The 27023-nt window shown below is 40.6% G+C and overlaps 1 protein-coding gene across 5 annotated transcripts in view; it reads left to right on the top strand.

The window, feature by feature from the left end:
• The first annotated feature begins 5323 nt into the window (after positions 1-5323).
• Positions 5324-27023, top strand: part of AFG1L (AFG1 like ATPase) — a 202605-nt gene continuing 180905 nt past the window's right edge. For 2 of the 5 annotated variants that reach the window (XR_013382892.1, XM_077902864.1), the window contains exon 1: positions 5324-5670. Coding sequence is in view for 3 of the 5 variants with exons in the window: in XM_077902864.1 (XP_077758990.1) it covers positions 5535-5670 (136 nt within the window). In the remaining 2 variants the exon portion in view is untranslated. The remainder of the gene's footprint in view (positions 5671-27023) is intronic. The other 3 variants (XR_013382891.1, XM_077902862.1, XM_077902863.1) reach the window with 2 other exon arrangements.

Here is a 27023-nt window from a genome sequence, read left to right as displayed (position 1 = left end):
TATTTTTAATCTGCTGTTGAAAATAAGTAGAAAGTAAATAAAGATTTGAGCACTGGACTTGACTTCCAAATATTTTGTCTTGGGCAGTCTCTAGTTACAGGTTAAACAATGTTTCAGTAACAGAAAAAAAAATGGTAACTTTTGTTGGAAAGTTAGCAAACATAATTCTTATTAGAAGGAATGAATTGCTTCTAACAAAATTTATTTATTTAAAAGATTTTAAAAATTTATTTATTTGACAGAGAGAGAGGGCACATGCAAGCACACAAGCAGGGGGAACAGCAGAGGGAGTGGGAGAAGCAGGGACCCCTGACACAAGGATCCATCTCAGGACTCTGGGGATCATGACCTAAGCTGAAAGCAGATGCTCAACCAACTGAATCACCCAGGGGCCCCCCAAATTTTCACTTTATGTAAATTTATGTTGTTGAAGTAGGTGTATCTTGTTTAAAAGTTTCCATAGCTAAAAAGGCACTTAACCATATTTAATGAGTTTGTTGAAATTAAGTAACTTAAAATATATTTTTGGTTCAGAATCTTTATATACAAATGTTCGAATTTAGAAGCTAGGTATTTGATTCTACTTTATAAAATGGGTTGTTATAGTTTTAAATCATTCCTTGTGTGTCTTTAAATGAACCATATTTTCTTATAGTTCTAAATATTTATTAACATAGAAGAACCTATAATTATGAGGTGCTTTAATTATGAGGAGCCAAGTGTAATGACAAATCCATGAATAAATAAGTGGAAAATGAGTGTTCTTTGGTTGTATTCCACTTCTGTGATACTGAGTTTGATGGTGTTTATTTATTTATTTATTTATTTATTTATTTATTTATTTATTTTATTTATTCATGAGAGAGAGAGAGAGAGAGAGGCAGAGACACAGGCAGAGGGAGAAGCAGGCTCCATCCAGGGACCCTGATGTGGGATTCGATCCCAGGACTCTAGGATCACACCCTGGGCAGAAGGCAGGTGCTCAATCGCTGAGCCACCCAGGGATTCCTTGATGGTGTTTTTAATCTTTAAAATGGGGTGCCTAGGTGGCTCATTTGGTTAAGTATCTGACTCTTAATTTCAGCTCAGGTTATTATCTCAGGGTCATGAGATGGAGCCCTGCCTTAGGCTCAATGCTCAGTGGAGAGTCTGCTTGAGATTCTCTCTTCCTCTCCCTCTGACCACCCCTCCACCCACTCATGCACTCTCTCTAAAATAAATGGATACATCTTTAAAATAAAATGGGCTCAAAATATTAGGGATATAACCGATTTCATAAAGCAGGTTATTTGCTTTTTTGTAGAGACTAAAACAATAAATTTTGTATTTTTATGAAGACTGCTCCTTCAGTCATTCAACAAACATTATCTACTAACCCAGGTGCTATCCCAAACCTTGGGAATACAGCAGTAAACAAAACAGACATGAATCCCTGTTTGCATAGAGCTTAAATTCTGGGAAGAACATATAATAAACTAATAAATTAGTAAAGTATGTATTATGCCATAATGGTTAATGCTTGTGGAGAAAATAAAGCTGGGAAGGAGGTAAAGGAGTGCTGGGTGAGAGTGTAAGTTTATATAGGTATCTAGGGAAGGCCTTGACTGAGTAGAAGTATGGACATGAGGAAGTAAGCTAAGTAGACCTCTTAGAGGAGAGCATATTAGGCAGAAGGCATAGGAAATACAAAAGCTTTGGGGTGGTAAGTGGGCTTTCAGTTCCAGGAATAGCAAGAAAGCCAATGTATATGGACTGAGGGAAGGTAGGGAAGAGTGGCTTGAGATGATATCACAAAGCCAGTTGAGGTCCAAGTCATGAGGCCTTGTAGGATGTTTTAATAATGGAGTGATCGGGGAAGGCACTAGTGGATATTAAACACAGGAATGACACAATTCAACTTAACATTTTATTTTATATTAAAGATTTGTATTTGTTTTTGGAGAGGGAGGGGTAGAGGGAGAGGGAAAGAAAATCTCAAGCGGGCTCCATGTAGAGAGTGCAGACTCCCAACATGAGGTTTGGTCTCATGACCCTGCAATCGAGACGTGAGCTGAAACCAAGAGTTGGACGTTTAACCAACTGTGCCACCCAGGTGCCCCTCAACATTTTAAAACATAAATCTGACTGCTAAGTGGAGGATGGATTGTAGAGGACAAAAATGGGAGCAGAGAGATGAGTTAGTTGGAAGGCAACTGCAACAATCCAAGAGGGAGATGATGGTGACTTAGACCAGTGTTGGTGGTGGCAATGTTGATGGTGTAAAGTGATAGGATTCTGAATACTTTCTAAGTGAAGCCAACAGATTCACTGTTGGACTGGATGGGGGATGAGAGAGAAAGATGGCCTGAGCACTAACTGGAAGGGGCCTTATGATAGATGGCCTGAGCAACTGGAAGGGGCTACAGATAGGGTAGTGGAAGTGGGAATGTGGTATTAGGGTATCCTCTTCCCCCAAAGGAAATGGTCATAGAAGAACAACAATAATCACAGTATTAGGAAATGTTATCCTGGCTGCTTCATGCCAATGGCCTATTCCATCTGCTCCTCTGCAGGCTGTCTCTGACAGTGGCTAAAAGGCACTCTTTAAAATGGCAACCCCCTGAACCTAGGGTTGGAAAATCACAATGTATTAGAGCTGGAGAAAAATTAGATATTCCAAATCACCCATATTTATTATGGGTTATCATCTCATTTATTTAAATCCTACTTTTTTTTTTTTGTTTTTTTTTGCTTTTAATGAGTTTCATAAATTTGTTACTTGAAGTATTAAGTTTCAGGACTTTTAAAAATTTCTCCCTACATTTTACAAACCTAGAGTACATTCTTTATTTTTTATAATTCTTGGATATCATGAATCCATGCTGTCCTAGACTCATTATTTTAGGGGATTATTAAGGGATTTTGACCTTATCCCTTTTTAGTTTCTGTTTACAGTGTATTTGATTAACTCTTTGTGTACATACATTATTGGACTTAATTCTCATAAGAACTCTGGAAGGTAGAATAGACACTATCTTAATCTTATAGATAAGGAAAACAAAGGGAGAGGTTAATTTGTGACAAAATCAGAACCCAAGTATAACTTCTGACTCCTGCCATAGATGTTTCTCGACCAGATCACTTTCTTTCCCATTTTCTTCCTTACTTTAATTATCCTTCTCTGGATACTTTGGTTTTGTCCTTGAGATGAGGTGCCAGAACTACTTGGCATTCTTTCTAGGGAGGTTTTTAATGTAAGGACAAGATAATGGTTTCTGGTTTTCTGATTTTCTTTATTATTTTTTCTGACAATGTTTAAAAATTACTTTCGGGGTTACTTTTGCTTTTCATTTGTTTTAGCAACTGCAGGAACTGCAGAACATAGGACTGATGTTTTAATAAAATGGTTTACAGGGATCCCTGGGTGGCGCAGCGGTTTGGCGCCTGCTTTTGGCCCAGGGTGCGATCCTGGAGACCCCGGATCGAATCCCACGTCGGGCTCCCGGTGCATGGAGCCTGTTTCTCCCTCTGCCTGTGTCTCTGCCTCTCTCTCTCTCTATCATAAATAAATAAAAATTAAAAAAAAAATAAAATGGTTTACAATGGCTACTTAAATAGTCTTCTGGTCATAATGAATTCTGAATACAATAAATGTAATCTAAGTTACCTTATACTGGCCACACGATAAAGTTCACTTGCCATGTTTCTGTTTTTACTTGCACAAATTTCTTGTAGATCTTCCCACAAATTTGGCATTAAACTGTGTCTACGAGTGCTGTTTCAATTGTTAAGCTGTTGGAATCTCTAATAACAATTTCTTTGACCAAGGCAAGCAACTGTTTTCCCAGAGCAAACAAAATGACACATAATCTCTGAAAATATTTTTTTCTTTTATTAAAGATTTTATTTATTTATTCATGAGAGACACAGAGAGGAGGCAAAGTCACAGGCAGAGGAAGAAGCAGACTCCCTACAGGGAGTCTGAGGTGGGATTTGATCCCAGGACCCCAGGATCACAACTTGAGCCAAGGGTAGATGCTCGACCACTGAGCCACCCAGCTGCCCCTAAACTCTGAAAGTTTTGAGTGTGATAAATATGTAAGTGAAGGAAGAATAGTTCAATTTTTTTCAAAAGGTTTTTTTTTTCACAAAGCGTCACACCCCCAATTAATAACACTGACACGAAAGAAACATTCACTGCAGCAAGGAGGAATAGTCATGTCCCACAACAGAATTAAAGATAGCACGTAGGAAGTGTAAATGGGCTTATTTCGGAAGATACAGTCAAAACAACTTTTTCGTACTTTGACAGTTATATAGAGAGCCTCCAAATTATTATACTATGCTGTGCTCTCTTTTTTTCCTGTTTCTTTGGAATTTTCTATTGTGGACAAAAATGCTTAACCTCCTGGAATGTTTTCTAGCGTAGTTGTCTTAATTCTTACTCCACCGAAAAGTGGCTTTGTGGCTTTTGTATAACTCAGACTTTCTTACCTGCCTGCCTTAATTCAGCCTATTTCTTATTCTGGGAAGGTCCTCACCTCCTGTTCAAGGTAAGGCCTCCAGAAAGCCGTCCTGAGCTCCTGAGGTGCTCTCCTTTCATCGATTCCACATCTGGTGCAATCTTGTGTTGCTTTGTTTTCATCCCTACTTGGGGTGGGGGTGGGGGATTGCCAGCCTCTTCTGGACAGCAGTTTATTTTTTTAGTACTTTTTTTTTTTTTTTTTAATGGACAGCAGTTTGTATTCTCCATACACTTATCATCGTAACTCAGGCTTTTTTTTTTGTTTTGTTTTGTTTAATGAAATGAGGGCGACCGCTGAGAAATCCGTCTTTGGATGGATACACACGGTCCATCCACCGATTGGGCATCTCGGGCCACGGCCTTTCCCATCGCAGCTGTACGTGCTCTCAAGACATTTGAGGGTGTGCCCTGTTCAAAACGATGTACGCTCCTCAAATGCAGAAAGTAGACGTGGAAGCAACACATTTCAGGTGCTCTGCCGACCAGGAGGAGCTGGAGGCTGGAGGCCAACTAATCAGGGCTACCGTCGGGGGAGCGTGTGGCCGGGTGACATCAATATGTCCTTAAACTCCGAGCGCCCGCGGGGTCACCTACCTCTTACTTAGGTCTCGAACTCTCGGGCAGCCCGGGGGTGGTTCCGTGACTGCACTTCACTACCGCGGCCCTCGCCCGCGAAGGCGTCTCGGGGTCCAGCGCCGCGGAGGGGGCGGGGGCCGCGCGGGGCGCAGGATGCCCCGCTTCCCTAGCCCATCCCCCACCCGCCGTCCCCCGTCCCCCGTCCCGCGACCCGCGACCCCCGGGCGCCGCCGCGCTGCATGCCGGGAGTTGTAGTTCCGGCTGGCGGCGCCCGGAAGGACGGAACGGGGCCCCGGAGTCTCGGGCAGCCCTCTCCCTAGCGGAGGTCGCCTTCTTCCTCCGGCTCCCTGTCGTTCCCTCCGGCGTCGCCTTCTGTGAGCGCGGCTTCGTCTGTGCCGCCGTTTCTCTCTCGGGTTTCAATAAAGTTTTCCTCTTCCCTTGCTCAGAGCTCAAGATGGCGGCCTCCTGGTCGCCCTCGGTTACCCTGCGCTTAGTGCAGACCCGGCTGAGAGGGAGATGTGTGGGCTGCGGGGCCCGGGCCGCTGCCCTCGCCCCGCCGGCCGCCGCCCCGGGAAACTCCTTTCGGAAAGGTCAGTGACTGTGCCACGAGTAGGCCGGGCCCACTGCACTGTGAGCGGGGAAGCCCCGGGTCAGCCTCCCTCCCTCCTGTCGGCCCGGTTGCCCCCTGATTTCACGGCTTTCGGAGCTTGGGGGGCCCCCGGGGCGCTCCAGCCTCCCTCGTCCTGGTCGGGCCGCCCGCGAGGCCAGCACTGGAGGAAGCTGAGCCCCGCTCCCCTTCCCCTCCCTCTCCCTCCTCCCCCCCTTCCTCCTCCCCTCCTTCCTCCTCTCCTCCCTACTTCCTCCCCCTTTCCTCCCCTTCCCTCCCCCTTCCTTCTTCCTCCTTCCCCTTCCTCCCCTACCCTACCCCTTCCTTCCCCCTCCTCCCCCTCCTTCCCCCCTCCCCGTCCCCCTCCTCCTCCCTTCCTCCCCCTCCGTCCCTCTCCCTCCTCCTCCCCTTCCCCGTCCCTCCCCCATCCCTCCCCCTCCCCTCCCTCCCTTCCCCCTCCTCCCCCCTTCCCCCCCTCCTCCCCTCCTTCCCCCTCCCTCCCCCTCCCTCTTCTCCCTCCCCCCTCCTCCCTCCCTCTACCCCTCCCTTCCCCTCTCTTCCCCTTCTTCCCTCCTTCCCCTCCCTCCGTCTCCCTCCTCCTCCCCTTCCCCTCTCTTCCCCCTCCCCCCTTCCCCTCCTTCCCCGTCCCTCCCCCTCCCTTCCCCCTCCTTCTCCCTCCCTCCCTCTTCCTTCCCTTCTCCCTCCCTCTCCCTTCTTCCTCCCTCCCCCTCCCTCCCTTCTCCCTCCTCCTTCCCTTCTCCCTCCTCCTCCCTCCCTTCTCCCTCCCCCTCCTCCCTTCTCCCTCCCCCTCCTCCCTCCCTTCTCCCTCCCCCTCCCTCCCTTCTCCCTCCCTTCTCCCTCTCCCTCCTCCTTCCCTTCTCCCTCCCCCTCCTCCTTCCCTTCTCCCTCCCCCTCCTCCCTCCCTTCTCCCTCCCCCTCCCTCCCTTCTCCCTCCCCCTCCCTCCCTTCTCCCTCTCCCTCCTCTCTCCCCTCACCCTCCCTTCCCTCTCTTCTCCCTCTCCCTCCTCCCTCCCTTTTTCTCCCTCCCTCTCCCTCCCTCCCTCCCGCACCCTCCTTCCCTTCTCCGTACTCCCTCTGCCCCCCACCCCTGCAGCCTGGGGCCCCTGTGCCTCATCCGTGCTCCTAGTGCTCCACGCCTCGGACTTCTGTGGGCCGGGCTGGCCCCCGGGATTCTGGGGACGCGGGTGTCGACATATCTCCCAGCGAAGAGTCCATTCTTCTAGCTCTTTTCAAGTCACCAGAGGAGGCTTCGGTGGGAGGGCTTTTGTCACTGGGCCTGCTCCAGTTAGTTATTCATTCAAATCCTTACGTGTCCGTAAGCGAATGAACATGTATCCTGAGCAACCGAGTCTGATTCCGCTGCTGCCCTCCTATGCTCCCCTCGCACTGCTGCGCCGAGCAGGGGGCCAGGTGGCTCGCTCCCTCAGCACGAGGCCCAGGGTTGGGGGCCAGATGGGCAAGGTATATTTTCTGAACGAACGAGGTTATTCTTATTGTCTCTTCCCTCCACATAGTCACGTTTTCTTTTTTCTCATCTCCAGGCGCCCCTTCTTCTGGGTCTTATTTGACAGAGAGACAGAGCACGAGTTGGGAGAGCTACAGGCAGAGGCAGAGGGAGAAGCAGGCCCCCTCAATGTGACCTGAGCCCAAGGCAGATGCTTAACCAACCGAGCCATCCAGGCGCCCCTCCTTCTGTGTCTTAATTTTTTTTTTTTTTTTTTGAGATTTTGTTTATTCATGAGAGACACAGAGAGATGGGCAGGCTCCTTGTGGGGAGCCTGATGCAGAACTCGATCCCAGGACCCCAGGATCATGACCTGAGCCAAAGGCAGACACTTAACCACTGACACCCAGATGCCCGGTGTCTTAATAAATGGAGACTCATTGGCTTATCTAGCTGAAACTCTATCAGTCTTTATTAATTCTCATCAATGGAGTTGAAATTAATACTAGAACTCTGATTAGGTCTCCTTAGGTTTTTCTGCAAAGCTTAGCATAAATCACTTACTACATAATGGAATATTTTGGTAGCATAAGGGTTGAATCATAATACAAACTTTATTTTTTAAATTTGTGAAATAGGTTATAAAAGCAAATGATACAAGAAAGAATATGGTAAAATGTTCCACCCCATCCCTTAGCCACTTAGTTTTCCTCCCCAGAGGCAACCTCTAACACTAGTTTCTTATGTATTCTTCCAGAGACATTCTCTGTATGAACAAACATGTGTATAAGCATCTGTGGTTAAAAAATAAAGAAGTACTAACATACCTACTCTCTTGTACCTTTCTTTTTTTTCACTTAGTATGTCTTGGAAATCATTACTTATCAATACATACGGAATTTCCTCATTTTAAATAGTTAAAATAGAATTCTATTCTATGCATCTACCATATGAAAACTTAAGATTGAAGGAATATCATCATAATAACATAAGATTTCCCGAATGCTTATTCTGTTCCATGCAGTATGCTAAGTGCTTTCTACATCCATTATCTCATTTAATTCTTAGTATCCTCATTTTGGGGATGATAAATTCAAGGTTGCAGCAGTTATATGGCTAGTTAAGTGTCAGAACTTGTGGCTTCAAGTAAAGGCCGTACTTAGATTTACATCTGACCCTAAAGGCTTTGCTATTAACCTGTATTCATATTTTTAAAAAATTAAATCAAGATTTTATTGCTTTCTGGGGCACCTGGGTGGCTCAGTCGGTTAAGCATCTTCCTTTAGCTCAGGTCATGATTCCAGAGTCCTGGCGTCAAGCACTGCATAGGGGAGTCTGCTCCTCTCTCTCTTTCTCTCCCTCTCCTCTGCTTGTACTCTCTCTTTCTCTAAATAGATAAATAACACCTTTAAAAAAAAGTTTTTATTGCTTTAAGAATTATCGCATAGAATTTCAAAATCACTAGAAACCAAAGGGTTAATGGGACTAATTACAGCTGCAGGCTAATAAGTACTGCTGCAACTTTTCCTCCAGACCTTTTTCATTTGCCTTTAAATTTCCCTCCTCCTGGAAGCCTGGGTGGTTCAGCAGTAGAGCATCTGCCTTTGGCTGGGGGGCTGAGTCCCACATCGGGCTCTCTACATGGAGCCTGCTTCTCCCTCTGCCTGTGTCTTTGCCCCCCCCCCCCCCCATGGATGAATAAATAAAATCTTTAAAAACGATTTTAAAAAATTTTTTAAATTTATTCATTCATGAGAGACAGAGAGAGGCAGAGGTAGAGGCACCCCAACTGCCTCTGACCTTTGGCACCTAATTTAACCCTTGTGGCAAGGAAACATTTTCTTGGATTCAGTTTGGACAGATGTTTCTTGGTGAGTAGTCCTTGGTGTGTGATGGCACGTCAGTTTATTTCTTCCTCCCATTTGGTTTGGCTCTTAGATTTCTTCTTCCCATTCTGTTGCCTCCAAATAATGATTCTCTTAGTCTCCTTTTCTTAAGAAAAGACTGACTAGGAAGCCATTTGGTTCAGTCGGTGAAGCTCTGACTTTTAGGGAATAATTAGAAACTAGGAAGCCATTTGGTTCAGTCTGTGAAGCCCAACTGATATTCACAGTGGTACTCTGGACTTCATTTTTTTGTTGTTGTTGCTGCAGCTTTTGAATAAAACAAGCTGTGTTCTGATTGGAGAATGGACAACTTCATTTCTGGTGTCCTCAGCAATAGACAATAGCTGATAGGTTATGACTGATCAATTCTGGAGAATACAACCCAAAGCGCTGCACGTGAGGATGAAGAAGTGTTGTAGGATTATGGAGGTGAAAGCTCTGCTTGGAGAGGTGAGGATGTTGTAGCACAAGCATAGAAGTGGGCTGTACAAACCTTTATTGGTTTACTGGCCCTCAGGGAGAGCAGATAGAGATGAAGCTGGGAAGGTGGCCTGGATCTGGTTAAAAGTCCTGTATAGTGTGCGAAGACATCTAGGCTCAGTAGGACGCTGGTGGAGGTTTCATAAATAGAAAAGTTGTATCGGTGTTAGCATGATTATCATTGCTGCCTGAAAGACAGATTGGAAATCCTGGCTGGAGAATACTGGAAGCTTGGTGGTTATTTAGAAGGAAGTTGTAGTTCTGGAGAGAGCTGTTCATAGCCTGAATTACTGCTGTGGTGAGGTGGGAAGCAAGGAAGGGGATTCAGAGACAATTCTTTGGTAGAATTGCCAGACATTGCGGGAGACAAGGAAAGAGAAGAGTTGGATCAACTTAGGTTTCCTAGTTTGGGTAATTTGATGGCATTAACATCCATCTGTCAAGGTAAACAAACCAAACACACAAAAAGTAGGGCCAGAGACATTTTAGGGAGAGATTCCATTTTGAACTTGTTAAATTTGAGGTGGTTATGACAGTTCTGGGTAAATAAGTTTAATTAGTTATAGGGAATATGAGGGTCTAAGACTAAGAAAGGAAATATGAGGATGGAAGAACTAGCCTGGGGATATTTGTAAAGTGAGAAAGAGAAAAGGCTAAGGGTGAGTCCTTGGGAAAATTGACATTTTATGAGAAGAACATGACCTTGTTGGAGAGCATTAAGAGAGTCCTAGCAAAAGTAGAAGAGAAACCAAAGAGGAGAATGTTTCTAGATTTTCTAAAATTGAAAATTAGTGTATCTGAAAATTCTGTTTTGTTTAAGCTAGCCTTAGAAATTGTTTCATAGAGGCAGGTACTGTGAGAAGCCACATCTTGTTTGTTTTTTTAAAGATTTTATTTATTTATTCATGAAAGACACACAGAGAGAGTCAGAGACACAGGCAGAAGGAGAAGCAGGCTCCATGCAGGGAGCCAGATGCGGGACTCAATCCCAGCACCCTGGGATCATGCCCTGAGTTAAAGGCAGATGTTCAGCCGCTGAGCCACCCAGGCCTCCCAAGAAGCCACATCTTGTGATTTCCTCTCTAGTGTCTTTTTGTATCTCATTATTAAATGATGACTCATGTTTATCCTTGGCTCCACAATCTCTTCTTTACTAAGTGTATACAGGAGATCTTGATTGGGCATTTATATGAGAACTAATGTACCTCAACCAAAGGAATCGGTATAATTTATTGGCGGTATATATTAATGATTAAGAAATGGGCTTTGGACTTTAGTACCCGATTAGATGAATATCCTTATGTGAAACCTCATGTTTCTTGGATTTCATTAACATCCATTTATTAGAAAAGAATGTTCATGCCTACTCTTGACACTGATAACTTTCTGATAATGGTTTTATCCAATTCGTTTTTAAAAAGCATAGCACAGCTTATCACATATACATAGCTGGTACCCTAGGTGTAGTTCTAGGGTGGAGGGAGGGGCAGATAACCAAGGGTGGGTCTAAGAATAGACTGATAGGAAGGAATATAAGAGGTCCAGAAGTGGGTGATTGATCTGTAGATTAGCACTGCTGTACACGTCAAGAGCTTCATTTTCTTTAAAAAAATAGAATTTAAATGGGGGTATAACTATTCTTTTGATTTGTCTTTTTACTAAAAGTATCACAGAAATAATAGGTGTTAAGTGTCTAGAAACTGGTAGTTCAGCCTTGGGCCTGGTATAGTAATGTGTTCCTATAAATTCTCTGACAAGTGATCTAGCCTCTACTTGAATATGTTTAATACTTGTTCTTCTAGGTCACTCATAATTTTCTCTGGCCTGTAACTAAGGTTTATTCTAATTTCTCTCTTAAAAACCCCTTTCTCTCTGTTCTTCCTGCTGTGTTATGTCTTCTTTACCTAAGGGCCTTGATTGAGGTCCCATTTCTGCATCTACTCTACTGGAGTTCCTGATACTTTAACCTTCAGATTCTTTTTCATAGCTTTTGTTCATTGTCTTGCTTGTACTGCCTTATTTCTTCTCTTCATTGAGCCCATTCTAGGAATTACTTTTTTTTTTAATTAATTAATTTTTTAAAATTTATTTTTTTAAAGATTTTATTTATTCATGAGACACACGCGCACACACACACACACACACACACACACAGAGGCAGAGACACAGGCAGAGGGAGAAGCAGGAGCCCGATGTGGGACTCGATCCCAGGTCTCCAGGATCACGTCCTGGGCCAAAGGCAGGCACTAAACCACTGAGCCACCCAGGGATCCCCATAGGAATTACTTTTCAGTGCATTATCTATTCATGTTCTTGACCTGGTAGCAGTTTTCAACAACTTTTAAAGCCTGAGTATATAATTCTTAGAGTAGTTCCTTCATAGCTTCATAAGGCAACTATATCTTAAATGTAAACCATTTAGATTCCATTAAAAAATTCTTATGTGAGTGTGAGTATATAAAATTTAAAGTAAATGAACATAACAAATGTTATTTTTCTTTAGCACTTGAAAGAAAATAGATCCCTTAGATCTCATTATTAAATAGTGTATGAACAGAGTGAATATTAAGGAGTTACTCAGTATGCTAGGCCATGCCTATAATTACTTCAGAATAGCTTTATTCAGATTTTTAGGCGGTATTTTACTGATTTGTTATCATGAAATTTAAAGTACTATTTTTTTTTCCTTTTGTAAAGTTATACACTGGCACATTAAGATTAACCAGCTTCTAAAGGAAAAGAATGATAACCAGCAAGCATTTAGTTTTAATTTTCATAATTTTTCTATTTAAATCAAAAGCACCCTTTTAAAGCCCCTAAATCAGCCTTTTATAAATAAAGTAAATCATCTTGTGATGCATTCCTTGATGATGGCTTATGTTGTTTTTCTAAAGAAAGAGTTTAATTAAGATTTGATTTTCTTCTGTTCTGCACTTTGTTTATTCATCACTGAATCAAACATGGGTCTTTAATGTCACTGGTAAGTCTGACTTTTTGGGTCATTGATGACCATTGCAATTTTCAAAAAAACAGCTGAATATTTATATTTGGGATATGATTAGAACATAACAGAGCGTAAATAGGCTGCCTATGACCTTAGTATGGGCTTTTGTCATTGTAGGAGAACATTTCTGGTCAGTGGCCACTGTTTACAGTTTGTTAAAATCAACACAAATGTACAAATAACTCATGAATAATTGTGAACACGGTATTTGAATGGATGTTTAATAAATATGCATTAAAAATCTAATTACAGTAATGAAGTTTACAGCTGAAATTTTAATCCAGCCCTTTAGAAATATTAAATGTGCTTTTCCTGATTGTGCATTTTTCTCACAGCAGTTGGGTAAACATTTTAAACTGGAAATCTAAATTCCTTATATAGTTTTGATTTCATTTAACTAAGCATGTGTTCTTTTTTGGCAACAGTCTTCTTCCTCTTTGTGAAGAAGTGAACCTCCTTTTATTCCGTAACTGTTACTTTGAAGAATTTTGATCAGTTCTATCTTAGGACTGATGAACATATGGGATACCAGATGAATAATAAAATGTGACCTGCAAAGACAAGATTGTGATTTTGGTTTCATTGATTGTATTGGGACAGTAATCTAGTTTGGTATTTCCATTTTCTCATCTGTAGAAATGGGATTAATTATCCTAACTCTACCTTCCTGGCAAGTCATTTATGAGGCTCAAATAAGTTTTATGTGAGAAAGTACTTTGGAAAGTATAAGAATTTTTTTTTTAAAGATTTAATTTATTTATTCATGAGAGACACACAGAGAGAGGCAGAGACATAGGCAGAGGGAGAAGCAGGCTCCATGCAGGGAGTCCAATGTGGGACTCGATCCCTGGTCTCCAGGATCACACCCTGGGCTGAAGGCGGCACTAAACTGCTGAGCCACCCGGGCTGGGCTGCCCAACTATAAGAATTGTTAAATAAATGTGGACCTATGCTAGGAGTAATTGAAATATTATTAAAATGCTAGAGGTGGTAGATTCCAGTCAGCGAGTAGAAATGGAATGAATTCAAGTCTACAGAATTACTAAAGTAATTTTAACTTTGGGGAGGACTCCTTATCTTAACAATGGCAAAGGACCCAGTCTGATTTCAGTGCTTTGAATTCTAGAAAATGCAGTTTTGATTTTTTTTTTTCTTTAAGGTTGTGGAAAGCGCTTCTGTAGGTAACCAATGATAGTTTCTGTTCTCCTGGATTTACTGCCTTTTCTCTGGATACTTTGAATACCTACAGGTTCTTTGTCATAATGTTTCAAAGAAAGCTATTAACTTTGATTTATAGTAGCAAGTAAAATATCTTCGTTTGGTAAGAAATTGATACTGTTTTCAAAAGCAACTTAAGTAGTTGTGAATTATTTGCTGTTCAGAAAGCTATAAACAATATTTTAGGGGCACCTAGGTGGCTCAGTGTTGAGCGTCTGTCTTTGGCTCTGGTTGTGATCCTGGGGTTCTGGGATTGAGTCCCTTATCAGGCGCCCTGCAGGGAGCCTGTTTCTCCCTCTGCCTATGTCTGCCTCTCTCTTTGTGTCTCTCATGAATAAATAAATAGAATTTTTAAAAAAGATTTTATTTATTTATTCATGAGAGACACACACACACACACACACACAGAGGCAGAGACACGGGCAGAGGGAGAAGCAGGCTCCATGCAGGGAGCCTGATGTGGGACTCGATCTCAGGTCTCCAGGATCATGCCCTGGGCTGAAGGCGGCGCTAAGCCTCTGAGCCACCAGGGCTGCTCAAATAAATAGAATCTTAAAAAAATATCAAAAGATAATATTTTATAGAATCAGAATAATAGAGGTGAATTAATGACCTCTGTGTCATATAGTCAAATAATGTTAGATAGGCATGTAGTTTCTACTTTAACTATTTCTTTCATTTTTGGGTAGCCTTACATGTTAGAAGATTCTTTTAAAAAATATTTTATTTACTTATTTTAGGTAATCTCTTTACTCAACGTGGGAGTTGAATTCACGACCCCCAAAAAGTCTTGGGCTCCTCAGACTGAGCAGCCAGGTGCCCCTAGACAATTGTTTAAGTAGAATGAAATTTGAGCTTTTCTTTACCTTCTTTCATTCATATTAAATCTTTCCTCAGGCACAACATATATAACTAGTCCTAATTGCACATATGACAGTTATTTAAATAGATCAAGACTGATAATATCATTTACTTATTCATTCATTCATCAAATTTTTGGGTCCTTCCTTGTCCTGATTCCATTTGACAACCTTTCAAACATTAAACACTTAGGTTTCTTCCATTCATTCATTTATCCCCTGAATATTTCTTGGTGCCATCTATATGCTAGACATGGGGAGTTGGATATTCTTACTATGTTGCTTCTCAGTGTCAACTGTCCCTTGTCCTATTAGTCAAATCTCATGACATCATTTCTAGATCCCTAGAACTACCTCCCTTCTTGAGAATACAATCTACTTTCTGAATGTTACTCTGAAAATATGGTCTCCATATCTCAATATATTCCTTCAGATGAGTCTGGCTGGAGTAGTGTTGTAGGTTACCTTTCCTGTGGCCTGTTATGTTCATGTCTCACCTTAAGACTCCTAGGGCTGTTAATGTTAAGACAGATCTCTCCAATTTGTACTTGGTTAAGTTTTTCTTTTTAAAAAATATTATAAAAATTTTTCATTAAATATTATAACAGTATGTGTGTGGTAGAAAATATAGAAAATTATTAAGTATACTTAAAATATTAAAAAGTCGTGGGGTGCCTGAGGGTGGTTCAGTTGGGTAAGTGTCTGCCTTTGGCTCAGGTCATGATCCCAGAGTCCTGGGATCGAGTCCTGCATTGGGCTCCCTGCTCAGCGAGGAGTTTACTACTTCTCCCTCTGCCCCTCCCTTTGCTCACACTCTCTCTCTTTCTCTCTCAAATAAATAACTTTTTCTTGGTTTATTTTTTTAAAATTTTATTTGAGGTGTAATATTCATTTAGAAAAGTACACCTAGTTTTAAAGCCTATTGAATTTTCACAAAGAGAGTAGATCTGTGTAAATACAGACTAACTAAAGAAATAGAACATTTATAGTGGGGATCCCTGGGTGGCGCAGCGGTTTAGCGCCTGCCTTTGGCCCAGGGCGCGATCCTGGAGACCCGGGATCGAATCCTACGTCGGGCTCCCGGTGCATGGAGCCTGCTTCTCCCTCTGCCTATTGTCTCTGCCTCTCTCTCTCTGTGTGTGTATGACTATCATAAATAAATTAAAAAAAAAAAACATTTATAGTGCCTGAGAAAACTATTGTGCACCCTCTGAGTCACTAATCCTTTACTTGCGATGGTAATCAACATTCTGACATATATTACTATTGATTTATTTTGCATGTTTTTGGATTTTATATAAAAAGAATCATGATTCTGACATATTTTACTTAACATGTTGGTGAGGTTCATCAGTCTTTTATATATAACAACAGCTAATTCATTTGCTGAATATGACACTGTATAGTACCACAATTTTCTTAAAGGTCTTTTATTTTTTTTAATTGCAGTATAGTTGGCACACAACATTACAGTAGTTCCAGGTGTACACCATAGTGATTGGACAACTCTATATGTTTTGCAGTGCTCACCAAAAGTGTAGCTACTACTGGTCACTATACAATGCTATTACAATACCATTGATTATATTCCCTGTGCTGTATCTTTCATCTCCATCACTTACATGTTCTATAACTGGAAGCTTGTACCTCCCAATCCTCTTCACCAATTTTGCCCATTGCCCATCTTGTCCTTTGGAAACCACCAGTTTGTTCTGCGTTTATGGGTCTGTTTCTGCTTTTTCTTTGTTGTTCTTTTGTTTTTTAGGTTTCATACATAAGTGAAATCATACAATATTCGTCTCTCTTATTTCATGTAGCATAATACTTTTGAGGTCCATCCATGTTGTTGCAAATGGAAAGATCTCATTCTTTTTTATAGTTAAGTAATATTCTATTGTGTATGTATATACACCATATCTTTTTTATCCATTCATCTATTGATGGATATTTAGGTTGCTCCATATTTTGGCTATTATAAATAATGCTGCAATAAACTAGGCGTGCATATATTTTTTCAAATTAGTGTTTTTGTTTTCTTTGGGTAAATACTAGTGGAATTACTGGATTGTATGCATTTCTATTTTTAATCTTTTGCATTATTTCATACTGCTTCTTACAGTAGGTGTACCAATTTATATCCCACCAACAGTGCGTGAGGGTTCCTTTTTCTCCACATACTCACCAACACTTGTTTCCTGTCATTTTGATACTAGCCATTCTGACTGATGTAAGGGTTCTACCACAATTTTTAAATCCCTTCTACAGTTTTAGATAATTGGGGTTGTTTCCAGTTTTTGGCTACTGCCATTCATAGTACTGTTCTGAGTGTTTGTACATATATTTTGGTGTAGATATGTATGCTTTCTGTTGGGCAGATGTCTGAGAATTGCTGGACCATACAATATATTTTCCTCTTTAGTAGAAAAGGCCAGTTTTCCAAAAATGATTACATAAATATATATTTCTACTAGCGGTATATGAGATTTCAGCTGCCTGTGTCCTCATCAATACTTGTGTTCTATTTATTTATTTATTTATTTATTATTTATTTATTTATTTTTAATTTTTATTTATTTATGATAGTCACACACACACACACACACAGAGAGAGAGAGAGAGAGAGAGGCAGAGACACAGGCAGAGGGAGAAGCAGGCTCCATGCACTGGGAGCCCGACGTGGGATTCGATCCCGGGTCTCCAGGATCGCGCCCTGGGCCAAAGGCAGGCGCTAAACCCCTGCGCCACCCAGGGATCCCTGTTCTTTTTATTTTTAAAGATTTTATTTATTTATTCATGAGAGACACACACAGAGAGAGAGGCAGAGACACAGGCAGAGGGAGAAGCAGGCTCCATGCAGGGAGCCCGATGTGGAACTAGATCCCGGGTCCCCAGGATCAGGCCCTGGCCGAAGGCAGGCGCTAAACCACTGAGCCACTGGGCTGCCCAATACTTGTATTCTTTTTAATTGTAGTCACTCTACTGAATGTGTAGTGATACCTCATTGTGGTTTTATTTTGCTTTTCCCTGATGACCTTTGAGATTGACCATCATTTTTACATATTTATAGGACACTTGGATAGAATCTTCTGTGACATACCTTTTCAAGTATTTGCCCATTTTCCTAATGCATTTTTTGTCTCTTTCTTTCTTTCTTTCTTTCTTCTTTCTTTTCTTTCTTTCTTTCTTTCTTTCTTTCTTTCTTTCTTTCTTTCTTTCTTTCTTTCTTTCTTTCTTTTTAAGATTTATTTATTTATTCATGAGAGACACAGACTGAAATAGAGAGGCAGAGACACAGGCAGAGGGAGAAGCAGGCTTCATGCAGGAAACCCGATGTGGGACCCAGTCCTGGATCCCAAGATCATGACCTGAGCTAAAGGCAGGTGCCCAACTGCTGAGCCACCCAGGCATCCCTGTCTATTTCTTAATAATTGTAGTTCTTTATATACTTTGGATATTAGTCCTTTGTCATATGTATAAGCTGTGTGTGTTTTCTTCTGGTCTGTGGCTTGCATTTTAAGTTTTTTTTTTTTTTTTTCATTTAGCTTTTTTTTTTTTTTAATTCACTTTTTTTTTTAAATTTTTATTTATTTATGATAGTCACACAGAGAGAGAGAGAGAGGCAGAGACACAGGCAGAGGGAGAAGCAGGCTCCATGCACCGGGAGCCCGACGTGGGATTCGATCCCGGGTCTCCAGGATTGCGCCCTGGGCCAAAGGCAGGCGCCAAACCGCTGCGCCACCCAGGGATCCCATCATTTAGCTTTTTTAATGGAATTTTTTTCCTGAACAGAAATAATTAATTGTAATGTCCAATTTTTTTTTTTTTTTTTTTTTTTTTGGTAATCTTATTTAATAAATCTTTGCTTCCCTTTAGGTCATGAAGGTATTCTGATATTTTTTAGAAGTTTTGTTTTACTTTTCACACTTTGATCCATGGATCCATGGTCCATCTGGAATTTTTGTATATGATGTTAAATTGGGTCAAGATTCATTTTTTTTCATGTGGATCTTCATTGACCTGAAATATTTTTGAATAGAGCATCTTTTTACCAGGCTACTTCAGCACTACCTTTGACATAAATCCAGTGACCACATATATGTGGGTTTCTATTTTTTCCTTCAGTCTATTTTTATGCCAATGCCACAGTGCCCTAATTTTTTAGCTTTTTAACTTTAATATCCATCTGTATGAGTCCTCTAACTTCACTCTTTTTCAAGATTGACTAGACCTAAGTAAGCTGTCTGGTACCACAGCCACCTAGACACACATGGACGTTGAGTGCTTGAAATGTGGCTAATGTGACTAGGGAAGTAAATTTTATATTTTATTAATTTTAGTTAAATACAGATTTTAAAAAGGATACCTAATTCAGATATTGGAAGTTTTTTTTTTTTTTTTTTAAGACTTTATTTTTAGAGCAGTTTTAGATTCATAGAAAAATTTTTTTTTTTTTTTTTTTTTTAAAGATTTTATTTATTTATTCATGACAGTCACACAGAGAGAGACAGAGAGGCAGAGACACAGGCAGAGGGAGAAGCAGGCTCCATGTAGGGAGCCCGACGTGGGATTCGATCCCGGGTCTCCAGGATCGCGCCCCGGGCCAGAGGCAGGCGCCAAACCGCTGCGCCACCCAGGGATCCCGATTCATAGAAAAATTGAGTGGAAAGTACAGAGATTTCTCAGATACGTCCTGCCCTCATACTTACATAGCTTTCCTCATTATTAACATAAGTATTCTTGGAACAACTTAGGAATATGAATCTACTTTCTCAACTGTAGATTTTGTGAAGTCTAAGTACAGATTAAATATTTCCAGTGAAAATTTAGCATCCAAATTGAGATATAGTCTAAGTGTAAAATACATACTGAGAAAAATAAGATATTTAAAAATGTAAAAATCTGAGTACATGTTGATTACAGTTCTTCGTGTCAAGAACTGTGAAGGATCTGAGATTTTATCCTGCTTGCAAGAAACATGTTAGCTTGTCAGGATTTCATGAATGTTGGCAGAAGACGTGAAACTCTGGGTCAGAGACAAAGAATTTTGTTATTCATGGCTCAGCAGGCTATGTGAGTGTCATGTATGCTTCCATTCTTCTTGCCCCTCAAGCCCCATGGCAGTGATGCAGGGGTTGGCCCAGGTGGATGCTGGCATACTCAGGGTTTCCTAAGCTCAGCGTTCCTCAATTCTGAAACAAAACCATTATCTTTTATAAGGATGTTGTGAGTAAATCTTAGATTTTGACCTGTAGGGGAGACATTATTATACTAGACAGCAACAAATATTTATTGAAAGACTATCCAGGACAAAAGGTGTCTGTGCCTCTACTGAAAGGTGTGCAGAAATTCAAAAACTCTGTGAAAAATTACCTAATGAAATACTATTTTGGATATGTTGGATTAAAGTATGTGATTAAAATTAATTTCACCTCTTTTAAAAAACTTTTTAAAGAATGTAACTCTTAGAAAAAATTAAGTTATATATGTTCACATTATATTTCTTTTGTACAGCACTGGTTTAGGCTATTCTAGGTCTTGTGCATTGCTTTATAAATTTCAGAATCAGTTTAGGAATTTCCTCAAAAAAGTGTTGGGACTTTTTAAAAAGTGAAGTAAAATTTACCTAGAGTGAAATGCACAGATCTTAAATGTATTTATTATTCAATGAGTTTTAGCAAATGTTTTCACTGTTACTTGCACTCAATGAAGATACAGAAGAGGGGTTGACATACCTTTCCTGGAAAGGGCCAGATAGTAAATATTTTATGTTTTGTGGGCTATAGAGTCTCTATCACATTTTTTTTTCTTGCCCTTGTTGCAAAAGCAGTCACAGATAATGTTTAAATGAACAGGACCATGTTCCAGTAAAACTTTATAAAAACAGTGAGCTGGAATTGGCCCATGGTCTATAGCTTGCTGACTTCTGATAACATTTCCGTCACTCTAGAAAATTCATTCTGCCCTTTTATTCATTCTTTATATTTTGTAGGTGATTACTGTTCTGATTTCTGTCCCCATAGATTAATTTTTTGACCACAATGATTTTATCTGTTCTTGGAACTCATAAATGGAATTATTAGTATATACTTGTTTCTGGTTTCTTTTACTTTACATGTTTTTCAGATAAACTAATAAAGCATAAAGTCATGAGTCAATTTTTTTTTTTTTTAATTTATGATAGTCACACAGAGAGAGAGAGAGAGAGAGGCAGAGACATAGGCAGAGGGAGAAGCAGGCTCCATGCACCGGGAGCCTGACATGGGATTCGATCCTGGGTCTCCAGGATCGCGCCCCGGGCCAAGGGCAGGCGCCAAACCGCTGCGCCACCCAGTATCCCCCTGGGTCAATTTTTTTTTTTTTTTTTTTATTGATAGTCACAGAGAGAGAGAGAGAGAGAGAGAAGCAGAGACACAGGCAGAGGGAGAAGCAGGCTCCATGCACCGGGAGCCCGATGTGGGACTCGATCCCGGGTCTCCAGGATCGCGCCCTGGGCCAAAGGCAGGCGCCAAACTGCTGCGCCGCCCAGGGATCCCCCTGACTCAATTTTTATTGCTGAGTAGTATTCCATTATATGAATATACCATAATTTGTTTATTCATTCTCCTTTTAGTGGACATTTTAGTTGTCTCCAGCTGCTACAGTCTTAAATACAATCTCATATTTTTAGGTATGTTTTCATTTCTGGAAACAGGAGTGGCATTTCTAGTTCATATAGGGAGTGTAGTTTATAAGAAACCACCATACTGTTGTCTAAAGTGATTTTGCTATTTTATACACTCAATAATGTATGAATGTTATGGTTGCTATATATTTTTTTCCAAAAATTGAGGTTGTCAAGGTTTTAAATTTTAACGATTTTAGTGAATGGAAATGTTATCTTACTGTGGCTTAAAGTTGCAATGCCGGGGTACTTGGCTGGCTCAGTTGGTAGAACATGTGACTCTTGATCTTGTCGTGAGTTTGAGCCCCATGTTGACTGTAGAGATAATTAAAAAAGAATTGCATCTACCTAATGACTAAAGATGTTCAGTGATATTTTCATGTGTTTGTTACCGTTCAAGTGTCTTTTATCAAGTTTCTGTTGATGCTCTTCTCTTTTATTATCTATTTATTTATTTTAAAGATTTTATTTATTGAGAGAGACAGTGTGCAAGTGGTGGGAGGGGCAGAGGAAAAGGGTGAGAGAGAATCTTAAGCAGATTCTGCAGTGAAATGAATATGGAGCCGGATGCGGGACTCAATCTCATGACCCTGAGATCATGACCTAACCTGAAATCAAGAGTCAGCTGCTTAACCAGCTGAGCCACCTAGGTTCTCTACTTCTCCCTTTTAAATTTGGGTTGTTGGGCTTATTGGGAGATGTTCCTTATACTGGTTACAAGTTCTGTTTTTTGGGTTTTGTTTTGTTTTGTTTTTGGTAATATATATGTATTGGGAATATTCCTGTTGGAATATTTTTGAAGGACTTTTTTTAAGATTTATTTTTTATTTTTAAAGATTTATTTATTTATTCATGAGAGACACACACACAGAGAGAGAGAGAGGCAGAGACACAGGCAGAGGGAGAAGCAAGTTCCTCATAAGTTCCTCACAGCAAGCCTGTTGTGGGACTCGATCCTGGATCCTTGGCTCACGCCCTGAGCTGAAGGCAGACATTCAACCCCTGAGCCACCCAGGCATCCCTTTTTTTTTTTTTTCCTGGTGTCCCTTTGAAGAACTTTTTAATTAAAAAATTATACAAAGTCATATTCCACAAAATTCACCCTGTTAAAGTGTATAATTCAGTATATTTGGTACATTCACAAAATTGTGGAGACATCACCAGTAATTCCATAACTTATTTATTTATTTATTTAGATTTTATTTGAGAGAGAGCTAGTGAGCAAGAGAGCACAAGGAGGGGGAGCAACAAAGGGAGAGAGAGAAGCAGGTTCCGCATTGAGTACAGAGCCCAACACAGGGCTCGATCCCAGGACTCTGGGACCATGACCTGAGCCGAAAGCAGATGCTTAACTGACTGAGCCACCAGGCACCCCAAATTCCATGACATTTTTACTGCCCCCAAGAAGAAATCCAATACTCATTAGCAGTCACTACCTGTTCCTCTCCTCTACCTCTTCTTCCACTGCCCCCAGCCCTGACAACCACTAATTTATTTTATGTCTGGGTGGATTTGCCTACTGATGTTTCATATAAATGGAATTGTACAATGCGTGGTCTTATGTTGGCTTCTTTTACTTAGCATAATATTTTTGAGGATTATCCAAATTGCTTATATCAGTACTTCATTCCTTATTATGGCTGAATAATTCATTGTATGGATGGATATGCCTATTTTGTTTATCAGTTGATGGACTTTTGGCTGTTTCCACTTTTTGGCTAATCCAAATAAGGGTATTATCAACATTTGTGTGTACATTTTTGTGTGGATATGTGTTTTCATTTCTCCTGGGTGTATACTTAGGAGTAGAATTGCTGGGTCATGTCATAACTCTGTTAACTTTTTGAGGAACTATTACTGTTTTCAAAAATATCTGCACTATTTTACATTCCTACCGGTAATATCTGAGGGTTCTATTTTCACCATTTCCTCTTTAACACTTACCGTCATTTTGATCTTCGCTCTCCTAGTGGGTGTGAAGTGGTATCGAATTGTGGTTTGGGTTTGCATTTCCCTATCAACTACTCATATTGAACATCTTTTCATGTATTTATTGACCATTCATATATCTATGTTCAAATCCTTTCCCTATTTAAAAAATTGAGTTATAAAATTGAGTTGTAAGAATTTATATATTCAGGAGCCAAGTTCTGTAGCAAAAATGTGGTTTGCAAATATTTTCCTCATTCTGATGGTAGTTTTCTTTGTTTTTTTTTTTTAAGATTTTATTTATTCATGACAGAGAGAGAGAGAGAGAGAGAGGCAGAGACACAGGCAGAGGGAGAAGCAGGCTCCGTGCAGGGAGCCCAACATGGGACTCCATCTCTGGTCTCCAGGATCCCACCCCGGGCCGAAGGCGGTGCTAAACTGCTGAGCCATGGGGGGTGCCTTGTGGGTAGTTTTCTTGACAATATTCTTTGTGTAAAAGTTTTAATTTTGATGAAGTTCAATTTTTTATTTTTTTGGTTGCTTTTGGTATCATATCTAGGAATCATTGCCTAATATAAAGTCATGAAGATTTAAAATTGTTTTCTTCTAAGCATTTTATAGTTCTTGACATTTAGGTTTTTGATCCATTCCTCTTGGGATTTTTTTTTTAATGGGTTTTTAAAAATTTTTATTTATTTGTGATAGTCACAGAGAGAGAGAGAGAGAGAGAGAGGCAGAGACATAGGCAGAGGGAGAAGCAGGCTCCATGCACCGGGAGCCTGATGTGGGATTCGATCCCGGGTCTCCAAGATCACGCCCCAGGCCAAAGGCAGGCGCTAAACTGCTGCGCCACCCAGGGATCCCTGGGATTTAATTGGGAATTATTAAGTCTGAATTTCACAGGTAATCGTGGTGTTCAGACAGGATTTGGCTTAGAAGGTCCACACCTATTAGGAGAATAGATCAGAGATTGGCAAGCTTTTTTTTTTTTTTTTTGGTAAAGGACCAGATAACAAGTATTTTTGGCTTTGCAGGCCATATGGTCTTTGTTGCAGCTACTCAACTCTGGAATTGTAGTGTGAAAACTGTTGTAGATGGTATATAAACTAATGGGCATGGCAGAGTTTGGCCTGTAGGCATAGTTTGCAGACTTCTATACTAAATAAATATTTATGTGTAGTTTCTTGTTTGAATTTAATATTTACATTTTAAAACCACCTGGAATTTATTTTGGTATGTAGTACGAAGGGATAATCCAATTTTTTCCCTTGTCTCCCTGTGGTCCAAATGTCATTTGTTGAGTAATCTGTTGCCTCCAGTGCATAATTTACTTCCTCAACAAATATTTATTGTGTGCTTGTCATATGCCAGGTATTGTAGGTAGTAGGTATATAGTGAATTCAACAACCTATCCTCTTGTAGCCTGCAGTCTAGTTGAGAGGGACAGACAAGATGAATAACAATGATGTAAGTTAGGTGATAAAATAACAGTGATAAGATTTAGTATGCTTCCCTCTTTTATTATATATTACTTTATACCATATATACTTTTTGAGTATTCTATTCATTGATCTTTTTTTTTTTTAATATTTATTTATTTTCGAGAGAGTGTGTCTGCACGCATGAGAGAGGGAAAGGGCAGAGAGAGAGGGAGAGAAAGAATCTCCAGCAGACTGCATTGAGTGCAGAGTCCGAAGTGGGGCTCAAACTCCTGACCCCTGAACAGGACCTGAGCTGAAACCTAGAGTCGTTCGCTTAACCAACTGAGCCACCCAGGTGCCCCTGTTCATTGATGTGTGTTGATCATAATGTTTTATATTTACTTTCACATCTGATAAGCAAGATCCCCCTCGTTACTTCTTCACGATTTTCTTTCTTTTTTTTTTTTTTTTTAAAGATTTTATTTATTCAGGAGAGACACAGAGAGGTAGAGACATAGGCAGAGGGAGAAGCTGGCTCCTTGTGGGGAGCCTGATGTGGGACTCAGTCCCAGGACCCTGGGATCATGCCCTGAGCCGAAGGCAGATGCTCAACCACTGAGCCACCCAGGTGCCCCACTTCTTCACAATTTTCTAAGGATTTTTGGTGGAACTGTATTTAATCTGTAAATTGTAAAGAATTGAAGAATTGGTAATGGTGGTAAAGTTGTGTGTGTTTCTAATAATATTATATTTTTCCAAAATTACACTTACACCCTTGAGATTTTTTGTGTCTTAGAAATTGATAATATTGTTCATCTTTATTCTAGACTTTTTGTTGTAAGTAGGATCTCCTTATTTTTCTATTGTATTTTCCAAGTGATTATTGCTAGTATGTTAGAAAAGATAAAACTGTTAAAGTATTTTTCCAGTAACCTTCTTTTTTGCTTAAGAAGGGACATAATCAAGCTACTGCATTCTTCAAAACTCCTAAGTGGCTTCCTGTTGTCTTCAGGGTTAAATTCAACTTATCATTGCAAGGCGCTGTGTCACCTGGTTCCTTTATAATTTTTTAGTAGCTCATGTCTTGCCCCATTCTGCCTTCCACTTTATACCTCAGCCATACTGAACTTTTTTCATTTGGCTTTTGTGTGTGCCATATTCTTTGTGTTTGAGAACCTTCTCTCAGGCTAATGCATCTCATTGCTTTACTCCCTCCCTCCCTCCCTTCCCTGGCTGACATCCCTTTGTCCTTTTGCTCTCTAGTGAAACATCATTTCCTCTGAGTACCCTTCCTTAACTCCCTAGGCTAGGTTACTAGCTTCAGCTCTGGGATTTCCTAGCATCCTCCTCTTTCCTTCACTACATATTATATTTTATTAGAGTTGTTTATCCACTTGTTTGTATCTCTCCCAGTACACTGTCAGTATTTTGAGTGCAGTTATAGTGTCTTTCCAACTCACCTCCAATTGTATTAGAAGTTTTTAGCACAGAGCTTTGCGCTCTTAGTTTAGCTGCTGACTGAGTTCTTTTATTTCATACGTTTTTCAGTTGATTTTTTTCAGTATAATTAAGCTTTTGAACTTAAATGCACCTGAGTTAAATTTTATGCTGGTTAGTTTCATCCAGTTTTTTAAAAAAATATTTATTTATTCATGAGAGACACAGAGAGAGAGGCAGAGACAGGCAGAGGGAGAAGCAGGCTCCCCATGGGGAGCCCGATGAGGGACTCGATCCCAGGAACCTGGGATCAGGCCCTGAGCTAAAGGCAGACACTTATCCGCTTAGCCACCCAGGCATCCCTCATCCAATTTTTGTAGCACATTAACATTTTGAATCAGGATTATGGTCCAGCATTGATTTGCCTCCCAACTCTGTGTCCTATTTATGTTTGAGGACTAGATCATTGTCATTATTTAGTGCCAAATATATCAATTATTTTTTTTTTTATCAAAGCTCAAAAAGGTATCCATAAATCTGGTTTGTCAAAATCTTAAAAGCCAACAATGTGAAATATAAGGGTTTTTAGATTTATAGGGAAAGGAATTTCTTCCTCTAACACTTCAGTTTGGGGCTTTTTCTTTTTTTAAGATTTTATTTATTTATTTTAGAGAGCTTTAGAGAGCAAGCAGGGGGAGGGACAGAAGGAGAGGGAGAGAGGGAATCTTAAGCAGACTCCATGCTGAGCACGGAGCCAAATGTGGGGCTCAATCTCATAACCTTGAGATCATAACCTGAGCCGGAACCAAGAGTCTGAGGCTTAACTGACTGAGCCACCCACATGCCCCAGTTTGGGGCTTTTAATAGAAAAAGCTGCTGCTGGTGTATTTTGGAAGTGCCATTTATTAGCAGAGGCAGGCTGACCCGAGAGTGCAGGCACGGCAGAGCGCTGGCGGGGCCTGGGGAGGATGGAGA

Source organism: Canis aureus, chromosome 7 (genome assembly GCF_053574225.1).
Source record: "Canis aureus isolate CA01 chromosome 7, VMU_Caureus_v.1.0, whole genome shotgun sequence".
NCBI lineage: Eukaryota > Metazoa > Chordata > Mammalia > Carnivora > Canidae > Canis > Canis aureus.
The sequence above is the reverse complement of the archived record's forward strand: the minus strand, read 5'-3'. Positions and strand labels throughout refer to the sequence as shown.